At 42.0% G+C, this 15,160-nt stretch overlaps 1 protein-coding gene across 1 annotated transcript in view; it reads left to right on the plus strand.

Moving 5' to 3' along the window:
• Positions 1-15,160, plus strand: part of LOC140200352 (dedicator of cytokinesis protein 2-like) — a 699,328-nt gene that overhangs the window by 95,052 nt on the left and 589,116 nt on the right. Inside the window, exons 6-7 of the mRNA XM_072263559.1 lie at positions 11,265-11,413; positions 14,587-14,722. Coding sequence (XP_072119660.1) covers positions 11,265-11,413; positions 14,587-14,722 — 285 coding nt within the window. The remainder of the gene's footprint in view (positions 1-11,264; positions 11,414-14,586; positions 14,723-15,160) is intronic.

Genomic DNA, 15,160 nt, shown 5'->3' on the forward strand with positions numbered 1-15,160 from the left:
TGCATCACGGTCAAACTGTGGGGCAGATAATAGATTCTTTAATTTATGGCTACAATTCCTCACATGTGGTGCTGAAAAAATCAAATCTTTTTTTTTGATATTCTAAGGTTGTGGGAACTTTAGGGTTCAATATTACTCAGTTGAACTCACAGAATGTCAATAGTTTCTCCGAGTTACCATGAGTGTGAATTGAGGGGCAAATTGCTTGTAGTGACTGATGAGGTGTTTCTGTTCAGTGAATCAGATACCAGATCACTCTTGCTTTAGTTTAAGCCTAGTATCACTCACAATGCAGATGGATTCATTCATGCAGTGGGTTTTCGGACAGGAAAAAATAAGAATGCTTGCAGGACGAAGGATCTTATCTGGATTCTGCCAATTCATTGCATGAAAATGGTCAGTAATGCAACACCAGCAACTGATACACCGATGGGATGGTTGATGGTCAGCACAGAGTCAGTGAGCTGAAGGATCTATTTCTGTGCTGTATCCCACTATGACCTTACAATAAATAAAATGTGCCGATGCTGGAATTCTAAAATGTTTAAAAAGTACTGGTATTACTTAGGAGGTCAGGACACATTTCAGGTTGAAGACCATTCCTCACAACTGAGGAGACAAAGTGAGATTGTTACGCTCATCGTACCAGTGCAGGAGGGAACAGGTCATTGTACCAGTGCAGAGGGAACAGCTCATTGTACCAGTGCAGAGGGAACAGCTCATTGTACCAGTGCAGGAAGGAACAGCTCATTGTACCAGTGCAGGAGGGAACACTTCATTGTACCAGTGCAGAGGGAACAGGTCATTTTACCAGTGCAGGAGGGAACACTTCATTGTACCAGTGCAGGAGTGGGAATGTGACAGGGAATTCAAGTGGTAAGCAATGGGGAGCTCAGGGTCACCCCACAATGCTGTCCTTGGTCTATGTTTGGAGGGATACGTTTCCTCACAAATAGAGACTAAAATAGTGCACTCTATTCCAAGGGTGATCTTACAAAGGTATCGTATAGTCATAACATCACTATCTTATTGTTGCATTCCAATCCTCTTATAGTAAATGCCAACCTACCTCATGCCTTCTGAAATGTTTGTGCTGTCTATATTTTGCATTTTGTAAACAGCACACTTTTCTCACTGTGTACAACTCACGCTAGTTTCTCACAGATGAGAAATGTATTTTTATAGTCTTCTCATCAAAGTGCATAATAGCACACTTTCCCGTATTATGTCCCATCTACCACTATCACACTCACTAAGGTGGTTGTGTTCCTTTGCAAACACTTTGCTCCTCACAACTAGCTTGTCTAATTATCAAATCTTTATTTTCATATGTGTTATTAACCTGGATTGTAAATCCAATTTAGGGCACTGAACTAATCCTCAGGAGCACCTCTCCTCTTCTGGCTCATGAATGGATTACCTAGTTTACAAAGGAGGGGGGGTGTGTTTGTCCTTGCTGACCAGCAGTGGAAGCTCCAGCACTCAAACACTGGTTAAAATTCAGTCATAAATTAAAAGAGACAATGTTGAAAATATATATTGAGTTGGGCACCATCTTCGGAAAAATAAGTGGTTAATGTTTCAGGTTCAGAACCTTCATCAGAAGTGGAGAAAAGAGAAAAACAACCTAGTTTTCACCAGCAGAGAAGGCCTGAGATAAATGGATGGATTGTCTCTAAAAGAGTGAGAAAATGTGGACTAATGGGGAATATTAGAGAAGCAGTTAAAAACATTTCATGTTTAAAGCTTCGGAAGAGTGTCATTAATGTAGTGACTTAATTTGCATGAATGTACCTCTTGCATCTGATTGCCTCTTCAGCTAGTGAAAAATAAGATGGTGGCCAAAGGTAATGATTTCTGAGAAAGAAGACTATTTAAAATTGAACCTAGATCCAATGCTCTGTACTTACTAAGCCTTTAACATACTAGATGGAGTATTGGAGGGACTATCCACACTGGCATAGATTATTGGTAATTATGAGGACGTGTCAGGCCAGGCACAAAAGGCACTGATCTTTGTTAATTAAGATAAATGTGTGAGTAAGGTCAAGTTAGGTATTGATTTTAATTTTTAATCTCTGTTGAAACTTAAATAATTCTGAGTTTGCTTTACCACAATGACCGTAAGACCATAAGACATACAAAAAATGCTGATATTATCTTAACCTCAGGGAACTAACACATAGAAGACAATAGGGTGCATGAGTGAGATCTGTTGCCCTGCATTGTTATAATGTGGGGACAAGTGAAAGGGTAAACATTTGTCTTCAGACATTGACAGATGAGTTTTAGAATGTGCCATGCATCCTGAGTAAGCCTTGTGGAGCCAGTGATTATCTGCCTTTTCCACAGCTGGTTTTATAAAACCCTGGCCACTTATTTCAGTCAAGGGTATGCAGACATGCTTTGTGGCATCCATGGTCTGTCATAAGGTAGAAGCTGGGAACGGACCCAAGTGCAAGACACAGACACTGAAGTACTAGGGACAGGACTAGGATACAGGCTGATGGCAAGGACATGGACACGAAAACCAGGAACTTGAAACAGGACTGGACAAGAGAGCTAGGAGCCTGGGCTTGGACTCAGAGCCAGAGACTGGACAAGGACCCAATACCTGGGACTTGCCTCTGGCTCGGACCCCAGAACCAGGCAAGGACGAGGCTTGGCAGGCAGGCAGGACGAGGCTGGAGTCTTCAGACTCGAGGGTAGAGGCGAGACTTGGCAGGAGGCAGGAGGCTGGAGTCTTCAGGCTTGAGGCTTGAGGCTAGAGGCAAGGCTTGACAGGAGGCAGGAAGCTGGAGTCTTCAGGCTTGAGACTAGAGGCTAGAGACGAGGCTTGGCAGGAGGCTGGAGTCTTCAGGCTTGAGGCTAGGCAGGAGGATGGAGTCTTCAGGCTTGAGGCTAGGCAGGATCCTCCTGGGCAGGGCGCAGTTCATCAGGGCAGGGCGTGGTACTCCACCCGATGGAGGATTGGAACAGGAAGGGGCAGAACCTACCGTAGGTAATGGCAAGATGGCCTGGCTTACCCGATGGAGGCAAGGGATAGGAAGGGAGCTAGATACAGAGTGGCTTCAGGACAAGACTGCAGGCAAGACGAGGCGAGAGTTACTAGCAAGACAAGGCAAGGCTTCAGGCAATTCAAGGCAAGACAAGGCAAGGCTTCAGGCAATTCAAGGCAAGACAAGGCAAGGCTTCAGGCAATTCAAGGCGAGACGAGAACTTCAGGCAAGGCGAGAGTTACCGGCAAGACAAGGCAGGGCTACAGGACAGGAAACAGAAGGCAGGAGAAGGGATACAAGGAGTAAGGACAAGAACAATCCAGCAGCCACACCCTGGTCTCTGAAGGTATTATGCAGCCAGCATCATAGCATCAGTTGCCTCAATTAATGCTTAACAGGAACAGAAACAGGGTAGACAGGAAAACCTGGAGCAAGGGTCGTGGACCAGACTGTGAACCGGAATACGGATTTCACGGACTGGACCATGACATGGTCATGAGTTGTGAAAGTCAAATTTTTTTACTATTACTTTTATAGGTCGTGGGCATCACTAGCAAGTTCACTAAAGCTAAACGCTCTTGAAGGTGGTGTCTAACTTCTGTGAATAATTCATGGGAGAGGGTTCCAGGATGTAGACCAATGAGGATGCAGGAACTATAATATATTTCCAAGTCGAGATAATGATTTCCTTTGACTGGGAGCCTGCAGGTGATGATGCTCCCTTGTATTTTCTACCATTGACCTTCTTTGTGGTAGGGGACATGAGTTTGCAGGTGACAAATAATTACAGCGTACTTTGGCAATGGAACACTCTGCAAACACAGTTCATCAATAGCAGAGGGATTGAATATTTTGGGCTGTTGACTGTGTGCCAATTATATGGATGACTAATGACATTCTTCAGAGTTGTTGAGATGACACCTACAATCTAGATTTATATTGGGAAAAATTTGTGGTATCACAAGATTCACTCAGCAGTGTATCAACATCTATGGAGTTGAACCAGCTGTGTTTCTGTTCAATGCTGATTCCCAGCATGTTGATGTTGGAGATTCATCAATATCAAGAGTGGGCTTTCAGTTTCTCTTTTGTTGTAAAAAGTGATTGGCCCTTATAGAGACTGAATTGTGATTATTATTTGTCCATGTTTGAATTGGATTGCTGGATGCAGGTGTGGGCTGTTTCATGTGTTGACAAGTTGCAAAAGGGATTGAATATTATGCAAGCAACAGCAAACATCCCCATTTCTAACCTTATCATGGAAAGAAGCTTATTGATAAAGTTGTTGATGATTCATCCTAGGTGCGATGCTGTGGCTGGGAAAACTGATCACAAGCATTTGCATTTATACAATGTATAACGACAATGTTACAGTGTTTCCCTTAGCTATTTATTGATTTCAGTTTTAGCAACACTTCTTTACACCTTACTTGATCAAATTCTGCCTTGATAACAAGGGCAATTATCCACTCTATCACAGCCTTTCAATATTCAATAGGTTTAAATAAGATCCCCTCTCATTCTTCTAAACTGTACTGAGTACAAGCCCAGATTCATCAAACGCTCCACATACATTAACCCTGCCATTCCTGGGATCATTGTCATGAACCTACTTAGGACTCTTTCTAATGCCTGCATATCTTTGCTTATAAGGGGCCCAAAGCTGCTCACAATACTCCAAGTTTAGTCTTTCTAAAGCCTTGCCCTCAGCATTACATTTTTGCTCTTATATACGAGTCCTCTTGTAATGAATACTAACATTGCATTTGCCTTCCTCACCACTGACACAACTTGCAAATTAACTTTTAGGAAATCCTGCGCAAGGATTATCAAGTCCCTTTCCACCTCTGATTTTTGAATTTTCTTCCCATTTTGGAAATAGTTTAGCCTTTATTCCTTCTACCAAAGTGCAAGACCATACATTTCCCTCCACTATATTCTACCCGTTACTTCTTTGCTCATTCTCCCAAACTGTCTAAGTCATTATACAGACTCCCTGATTCTTCAATACTACGTACCTGTCCACCTAACTTCATACCATCTGCAAACTTGGCCACAAAGCCATCAATTCTGTCATCCAAATCATTGAAATATAACATGAATATAAAGCAATCTCAACACTGATCCTGCGCAACACCACAAGTCACTGGCAGTCAACCAGTATAGTCCCACTTTTTGCCTCCTGCCAGTCAGCCAATCTTTCCTGTAATACTATCACCTGTTGTTTTGTTAAGCAGCCTCATGTGTGGCACCTTGTGAAAAGCAGTTTGTGTATCCAAATAAGTAACATCCAATGATTCTCCTTTGCCTATCATACCTGTTATTTTCTCAAAAAATTCCAACAGATTTGTCAGGCAAGATTTCCCCTTAAGGGAACTATGCTGAATTTAGCCTATTTTATCATGTGCCTCCAAACATCCCAAAAACTCATCCTTAATAATGGACTCCAACATCTTCCCAACCACTGAAGTCAGGCTAACTGGCCTATAGTTTCCTTTCTTTGGCCTCCCTCCCAGTGGCGGCGCCAGAGATTTTTTCTTGCTGGTGCTATAGTGGGACTGAATTATTCAGTGATGGTGCTGAGGGATGTACTGTATGGTAATATGTATTCGCAAGGCCAGACATGTGGCGTTCAAAAGTCTGCTTCAAACATTATGTGCCTACTATAAATACCTCTGTTGATTCACAAGCAACAGCAATTGATAAATATAGTATAGAAGTGAACTGTGACAGTGTCAACAGCATCGGAGACAACCCGGGCTACACAGAGCATAAACAAACAAACCAACAGAGCATCCAAACCACAGCGCACAACGAGAATCACGCACCATCCCGCAATCAGTGTCAAATGCGTGCTTTTCAACTGAAAAACACAACACTAACCCACAATTTCATAGAAACATAGAAACATAGAAAATAGGTGCAGGAGTAGGCCATTCAGCCATTCAAGCCTGCACCGCCATTCAGTATGATCATGGTTGTTCATACAACTCAGAACCCTGCGCCAGCCTTCCCTCCATACCCCCTGATCCCTTTAGCCACAAGGGCCATATCTAACTCCCTCTTAAATATAGCCAATGAACTGGCCTCAACTGTTCCCACTGCTATTCGCATTACATAGACAGACAATGCCAAAAGATACACCGTTATTAAAGTCAAATAAGGCAAACGACAGATGCAAGGTTTTACCAGGAGTTGGACAAATTGTACTCTGACCATGCAATACCTCAATTAATTTGGCTACTGAATTTAAAACATAAATCAACAGAATCACCACTTGGAAGTCTAAGCAAAACTGGTCAGCTTAATAGCAGTAAATGTAATAGTTTAGGATTTGCAGAAAACATAAGGACTGTGGGGTATCCACCACAAAATAATAATAATAATCAGCATTAGTTTTGGCCCAAATTTAAAAAAAATCAACTGCACTCACCATTGATGTTTTCAGAGAAGCACAATCCGTCTGTTGTGATTGGTGGTGAAAGCGTCAATGATTTTCTGGATGTCAAGTGCCTTGGTCCTCTGGCTGTTTATGCCCAACAGGGCCAAGTTGCTGTTCCGAGCATTGCCGCTGCTATTCGTTAGGTAGTTTTTGAGGTGTCTGAGGCAAGAGAAACTCCGTTTGCATGAGGCAGATGTCACAGGTAGAGTCAGTGATATGCAGATTAGTTTGTATAAATCTATAAATGCATCGCCGTAGGGTCTCACTGGAGCTAGAAATTCCACTGTGTAATTCACTGTCTGTCCTTGCTAGAGACTCAACCACAGCTCTCATATACTCATGATTTTCTTGGACAATCTTTGCATGTCCTTTGTCAAGCATATATCCCAATCTTGAACTGTCTTGTTTTCTCAATCTGAATTCAGCCCATGCCTCCATAGCAAACTTATGAGCTGCACTTACATGGTGGGTTTTGAAAGCTGTTGTAGCTTTCTGCCAGTTGCGGTAACCGGTGACAGTGAAGGTAGACTCAGAATGGAACCCATGTCCTCCACACAGGAAATGTTGGCATGCAAAGCAGAACATAGTATCATTTGTAATCGAATATTCCAGTCAGTCAAACCAGCCATGAATAAAACTCCTTTGCTGGTTGCCAAACTTGTTGCGAGCAATGAAGTGTACTTTTTCAATGCTGGCCGATGAGGTTCTTCCTCAGGCTGCTGGCTAACATCGCTAACAGTATTCCCACTAGCACTAAGAACAGCTTCATCTATGTTCTCTTCTGAATCCCGCTCCATTTCTTGTTCCTCTACTTCGCCCTCACACTCCTTCGATGAACTGCTGTCGTCCTCATCCCCACTTACTTCCTTCTGCATGTCACTTTCAATTAAGGCAGGCTAAGGCTGCGACACCACTGATTCCTCTGGATGAGGTCGTTTTCTCACTAAAAATCGATCCATTTTTCACGCCGGCCAAAATAATGCACGTGCCAGGCCCACGCTAGCTTGTAAAAGCACAATGTGTGTGTGGCATCCGTTAGTCTCACGAGACCACGGATCTGCACCTGGATGTATACTATCAATCTCTCATGTGAGTGAGAGTGAGTGACATCACCACCTTAAGTGATCTCAGATCAGCTTAACTGATCTGAGGACAGCAACGGCAAGATATTGACAATGAACAAATAAGCAGAAGTGTAGAGTGGATCTGACAGAGTTTATAACTTTATTGTTGCGTGGGTGCTATGGTAATTGGGGGTGCTGTTTCACTCGATCAACTCGAGAAATAAGCTGTATTCAAAACTATACAGAGAACGCAAAACAGCTGCAATTTGTATGTGAAATTTCAGTTAATTTCTTGGTGGTGCTACGCTGGTGCTATTGCAATTTCTGCTGGGGCTATAGCACCAGCTAGCACCACCTTAGCGCCGCCTCTGCTTCCTCCCTTTTTAAAGAGTGAAGCGACATTTGTGATTTGCAATTTTCCAGTCTTCCGGAACCATTTAAAAATCTAGAGTTTCTTGAAAGATCATTACTAATGCCTCCACAATGTCTTCAGCTACCTCTTTCAGTTCCCTGGAGTGAAGTCCCTCTAGCCCAGGAGACTTATCTACCTTCTGTCCTTTCACCTTCTCCCTATTAATAACATGAAATAACAATATAAAGAGTCCTTAAAAAGAGACCATTGGTTGTGGCAACACCAGAAATAGAATTAGTGCAGTTATCCCTTTTTGTTCAAGAACCTGATGGTTGATGGGTAGTAACTGTTCTTAAACCTGGAGCTTTGAGTCTGGAAGTACCTTCTGCATGATAGCAACAGTGAGAAAAAAGCATGGCCTAGGTCCTTGATAATGGGTGCTGTTTATCATATAGATGCGCTGAATGGTTGGAAGGACTTTACCCATGATATACTGAGCTGAATCCACTACCTTTGAGATTTTCCTCTCAAAGTTATTGGTGTTGCCTTACCAGGATGTAATGCAGCCAGTCATCACACTTTCCTCCAGACATCTATAGAAGTTTGTGAAGGTTTTTGATGACATGACAAATCTTCACAGAAAATCCTGAGGAAGTAGAGGCACAGTCATGCTTTCTTCGTAATTATATTTATATGATGGGTCTGGGAGAGGTCCTCTGAGATAATGACACCCAGAAATTTAAAGTTACTGACCTCCCCACCTCTGATCCTCCAACATGTACTGGCTCATGGACCTCTGGATTCCGTTTCCTCAAGTCTACAATCAGTTCCTTGGTCTTATTGACATTGAGATTAAAATTAGATTTTACACACAATTTAAAATATTGATGCCTAAGAAATGGATTTTAACCTTTTTTATTGTAAACTGGAGATGTGTGTGACACTAAAGGTATTTGGCTAAAACTATGTCAATATCAATGGTTAACACCCAGAAATGTATGCTAAAGTAGTACCTGAGGTGTTTGTGACGGAATCAGACTCAATTCAGAACATGTCCCAAGAGTTATTCGATTCCTTCTAAAATCCCTTAAAGGAACACCACCAAGGCTGACCTGAAGGACACAAAGAATGCAGCAGAGAGCAGGAGAAGTCCCTAGGATTAAGAGAGAAACCTAGACATTCTCATCAGTAAGATGAATACCAGCTAATTATTTTTTAAATGCACAATTAAGGCATTGGTGAGGCCGAATCTGGAGTATTGTGTTCAGTTTTGGTCACCAAATTACAGGAAGGATATAAATAAGGTTGAAAGAGTGCAGAGAAGGTTTACAAGGATGTTGCCGGGACTTGAGAAACTCAGTTACAGAGAAAGGTTGAATAGGTTGGGACTTTATTCCCTGGAGCGTAGAAGAATGAGGGGAGATTTGATAGAGGTATATAAAATTATGATGGGTATAGATAGAGTGAATACAAGCAGGCTTTTTCCACTGAGGCAAGGGCAGAAAAAAAACAGAGGACATGGGTTAAGGGTGAAGGGGGAAAAGTTTAAAGGGAACATTAGGGGGGGCTTCTTCACACAGAGAGTGGTGGGAGTATGGAATGAGCTGCCAGACGAGGTGGTAAATGCGGGTTCTTTTTTAACATTTAAGAATAAATTGGACAGATAGATGGATGGGAGGTGTATGGAGGGATATGGTCCATGTGCAGGTCAGTGGGACTAGGCAGAAAATGGTTCAGCACAGCCAAGAAGGGCCAAAGGGCCTGTTTCTGTGCTGTAGTTTCTATGGTTCTATGGTTAATTATTAAGAAGATTAATGGAAAAAGGGACCATATTTCAGCACAATTTTTAACAAGGCAGTTTTACGTGTAAACAACAACTCAAATAACACCAGGCTCCCTGTTTGAGACAACTCAAAAAAAAAGTCACGTTTGTAATCATACGCACAAGTACATACAAGCACAGATGCAATGAAAACTGACCAACTGCAGCATCAGAGGCATATAGAAACTTACAAGCAGCATTCATGAGAAAATAATAAATTAAACATATTATACATAACTTAGACAAGAACACAATTAGAGCTAAAAAGTATAATTTAATGCTAAGCAATCAAAGCAGTCATAATGTTGCTAAACTCTGGTGATTAAGTTAGTTCCAGATGGTTCAAGAACTGACTGGTTGAAGATGGGAATGCTCCTTTTGTCATTAATGATCTGTCAAAAAATTCTGAAGGAACGCTGACTTTAATGCATTAAGTCAAACATCAGCATTTCTCGCACAGCTGTTGAATTAAAACTCCTCTATGCTACATGGGACAAGCAATCAGAATATGGGATAGAGTCTGGACCTGGACTTCACTGTTCCTCACTAAGGGTACCAGAGATGTTTGGGATGGAGAATGGTTTTGGTGTGGCCAAAAAGACCTACGCTGGGAATTCTGAAAAAAAATCTTCACAGGAGGTGACTCCACCTGTACGCTCAAGAGTAAAACTCTTACAGATTTATAACTTGTTTTCAACATTGCAGACAAAACTGCACCTCACAGAGATCTCCATGACAACCTTCTGCAATGTCTATCTGCTCTCATCACTTATTTTCCCACCAATAATAAAGTAAATTACCAGTATGCAGAACTGTTAAGTGTGACTGACCCTTTAAATATGGTTGTTTCTGAGCCTTCACTATTAGTAAAATCTGGTTAGAGTGAACAGCTATCATTTTTTTGGATCAACATGATATAAACTTTCACAAGTGATCACTTGTGAGATGTTCCCAACCAGAGATATCTAATGAGAACGTAATAATCACCTTGAGAGATGAGGACTTGGCATTAAACATATGTTAAGGGATCCTGGAACGCAGGCAAAATCGTTTCACTCCAAGTGTACAGCAAATTAACAGCAACAAGTTTTTTGGTAAACTGAAGATAGACCCATAAGGTATACAGTATTATCTGAGACACTAGATGCCATACCTCTGCCATGACCATCATTTTATCCATTCGGATTACTACTAATCTAATAAGGACAAATAATTCACAAGAGATTTCAGATGCTAGAATCTGGAGAAAGGCACAAAATGTTGGAGGAGATCAGTAAATTAGTGGCGGTAATGCACCATTAAGCTGGGTACCCACCTTTGTAAAACAAGAAGAAGAAGAAGAAGAAGATCAATAAATTAGGCAGCATTCATGGAGAAAAATAGACAGTCAATGTTTCAGGTCAAAACCCTTCACCTGGACACAAGCCCTTCCATTAACACAAGTCACAGAAAGGCTGTGATTTGTTATGTCTTTGATAGAGGTGTTTTGAGGTTTCATGACAGACATATTGTTGAAGCAGGATGATATGTCACCAGATTTCAACTCAGATGATACTAATTAATCAATCCTTTTCCCATACTTCAGGCTGGTAAGAAGAACAGGTTCAAGCAAGTCCGCAGCATGATGTTTGAATTGATGGAATGGCGATCGCAACTGCTTTCGGGGACTCTGCCAAAGGATGAGCTGAAGGAACTGAAGCAGAAAGTCACTTCCAGAATAGACTATGGGAACAGGTACGTAAAAAGAATCACACAAAATACAGAACTATACCCACCTTCTCCCATAGTCTTTCCTCCCTCTCTGTCCCCCTCTCCCTCCATTCCCAATCTTTCTTCCCTCACTCTGTTGTTCCCCCTTTCCCCTTTCCCCATCTCTGTCCCACCACTCTCTCTTTTTCTTTCTCCATCTCCGTCCCTGCCCATGGGGTGGGTTTAGGGAATATAATACAGCATGCTTTGTTACTAGCTTGTGCAAATTTTCAGTCTGGCCCTTCCAGTTTAAAACAAGGCATTAGAGTGCAATTCCAGGTGTAAGTGTCAGAAAACCTTCCCACAGTTATATAATCATAGTTTCTTGCATTTGTTCTTGAGTTCTCGGTGGAGGGTGCTGATGCTTTCATCCTGGTGGGGTGGGGGGGTGGGGGGTGGGATCATAACCTTGCTGCTGCTTGTGGACAAATACAAGGCGGCAGGTGATAGGTGAAACCGGGAGAGAGGGAGGCGTGAAGTAAAGAGCTGGGAAGCTGATAAGTGAAAGAGAAAAGGTCTGGGGAAGAGGGAATCCGATAGGACAGGGTAGATGATCATGGAAGAAAGGGAAGGGGAGGAGCAACAGAGGGACGTGTTGGACAGGTAAGGAGATGTAGAGAGAGAGGGAAATGGGAATGGGAATGGTAAAAGTGGGAAGTTACCAGAAGTTCAAGGAATTGATGCTCATGCCTTGAGGTTGGAGGCTACCCTTACAGAATACAAGGTGTTGCTCTTCCAACCTCAGTGTGACCTCATCGCGACAGTACAGGAGGCCATGGATAGACATGACAGAATCAGAATGGAAAGTGGAATCAAAATGGGTGGCCACTGGGAGATCCCGTTTTTTCTGGTGGACAGCGTGTTGGTGCTTGGCGAAGCGGACTCCCATTCTATGTCGGATCCGATGTACATCATTTCACATTTTTCTGGTTGCACGCCATCTGTCAATTCTCAGCCAAGCTCTGTAACCTGTAAATGTCCCATTCTAACCTATGACAACCTGCTACACTAGCCACAACACCAATAACTTTCCTATCATCTGCATACTTACTAAGAACACTTCAATTTCCTCATCCAAGCTATTTATGGGGTTCCAGAACAGATCCCTGCAGAACACCACTGGTCACTGACCTCTAGCAGCAAATCCTACAGATCTCAGAATGGCTACCGTGATGCTTCTGCAGAGGCATCATTTGGCACAAATTACTCGGATTTATTCTGCTCTTGATTGCTGGTTGCCCCATTACAGGACAGATGTAGGGGATACAAAGGTGATGCAGAAAAGATTTACTAAGATGCTGCATAGTTTAAAGTGTATAAGCTATAAGGAAAGACTGGACAAATTTGGGTTGTTTCTCTGGTGTGTCAGAAGCTGACAGAAGACTTAACAGAAGTTAATAAGACCATAAAACCATAAAACAAAGGAGCAGAAGTTGGCCATTCGGCCCATCGAGTCTACTCCGCCATTTTATCATGACCTGATCCATTCTCCTATTTATTCCCACTCCCCCGCCTTCTCACCATAACCTTTGATGCCCTGGCTACTCAGATACCTATCAATCTCTGCCTTAAATACATCCAATGACTTGGCCTCCACTGCTGCCCGTGGCAACAAATTCGATAGATTCACCACCCTCTGACTAAAAAAATTTCTTCGCATTTCTGTTCTGAATCGGCGCCCTTCAACCCTTAAGTCATGGCCTCTCGTACTAGACTCCCCCATCATGGGAAACAACTTTGCCACATCCACTCTGTCCATGCCTTTCAACATTCGAAATGTTTCTATGAGGTCTCCCCTCATTCTTCTAAACTCCAAGGAATACAGTCCAAGAGCGAACAAACGTTCCTCATATGTTAACCCTCTCATTTCCGGAATCATTCTAGTGAATCTTCTCTGAACCCTCTCCAACGTCAGCACATCCTTTCTTAAATAAGGAGACCAAATCTGCCCACAGTACTCCAAGTGAGGTCTCACCAGTGCCTTATAGAGCCTCAGCATCACATCCCTGCTCCTATACTCTGTTCCATAGAAATGAATGCCAACATTGCATTCGCCTTCTTCACTACCGACTCAACCTGGAGGTTAACCTTAAGGGTATCCTGTACGAGGACTCCCAAGTCCTGTTGCATCTCATAACTTTGAATTCTTTCCCCATTTAAATAATAGTCTGCCCGTTTATTTCTTCTGCCAAAGTGCAAAACCATACACTTTCCAACATTGTATTTCATTTGCCACTTCTTTGCCCATTCTTCCAATCTATCCAAGTCTCTCTGCAGACTCTCCGTTTCCTCAGCACTACCGGCTCCTCCACCTATCTTCGTATTGTCAGCAAACTTAAACACAAAGCCAATAAGGTCAGGTAAGGTAAACAGAAAAATTTTCCTGCGGTTGGAATGTTAAATACTAGAAGAAATGCATTTAAAATGAGAAGGGCAAGTTTAAAGGAGAAGAGTGGAGTAGTTGTTTTACTGATAAGTGCTTGGAATAGGCTACCAACAGTAGTGGTGGAAGCAGATACAATAGCAGTGGTTAGGATGCTTTTATGTAAAACATGAAAATGAAGGGAATGGAGGGATATGTATTGTGTGCAGGTAGAAGAAATTTTGTTTAATTTGTCCGTGTTTTCAGCACAAGCATCATGAACTGAAGGGCCTGTTCCTGTGCTGTACCATTCTATGTTCTATATTCTAGTCATTTGCTTATACTTGGGCATTTTTCACTTTCTGTGGCAAATTAAGGATACCCCATATTTCCTCAGATCTCAACTACATAAGCATCAAGTGAAACTAAAAAAAACATCCTCTCAAGTCATATTTCATGCTAACAGTCCTGCCTTGTCCAAATTCACCTGTTAAGCATACACTTGGTTCACACCGAAAGCCATGCTACTAATTTCCACTTAGCTCTTCATCACAACACCCCACACACAAACGGGAGAAATCTTGTTTGACACCCTCAATAAAAGAAGTCTGTAAAACAGTAGAATGAAAGAAAAGACATGGACTTACTTTCTGTCGTATGAGTAACATAACTTTACCTAGAACAGAAACAGGCCACTGATTCTGTGTCAACCATTGTACTCAACTATACTACTCCCATTTACTAGCATTTGATCCGTGGCCTTCTACACTTTAACAATTGCTTATTATCTGTGCAGGGTACTTGAACTTGACCTTGTGGTCAGAGATGAGAACGGCAATATTATGGACCAAGACAAGACAAGTGTCATCAGCTTATTCCATGCCCATGAGCAGGCCACGAAGCAAATCACTGAACGGATAAAGGAAGAAATGGTATTAATAATTTTCTCTGGCTGATTTGAGGTCCAAGTCTGGGTAAACATGATAGTCTATGGAAACTCTGTTTGTGTTTGCATAGACTACCACATCTATCTCCGGGTGATATGTAAAGAATCTTCTGTAAATGAAGCACAACAGGGTTCTGGGTTACCCCGCCATTGAATTGTCTCACTAGAGAGAAGGAATAACAGCACTCCCACAAGTAGTTCATGGCCTTACAGATAAGCTTTCAATTTGTTACAATACATTTGTTAGAATCTGTTAATGTTTATAGCCTAATTCTTCCAGAGACCAAAGAAAACTGAAATACTGGAGATTAAGTTGCAAATATTATATTCTTTTTTTTTAATTTTATTTTTATTTGGATAAGGAATTCACAAATATCATGTACTTTTTTCACACATATAACCTTTTCTTATCAGTGCCTCTCAA

The sequence above is a fragment of the Mobula birostris genome, chromosome 7 (assembly GCF_030028105.1).
Source record: "Mobula birostris isolate sMobBir1 chromosome 7, sMobBir1.hap1, whole genome shotgun sequence".
Taxonomy (NCBI): domain Eukaryota; kingdom Metazoa; phylum Chordata; class Chondrichthyes; order Myliobatiformes; family Myliobatidae; genus Mobula; species Mobula birostris.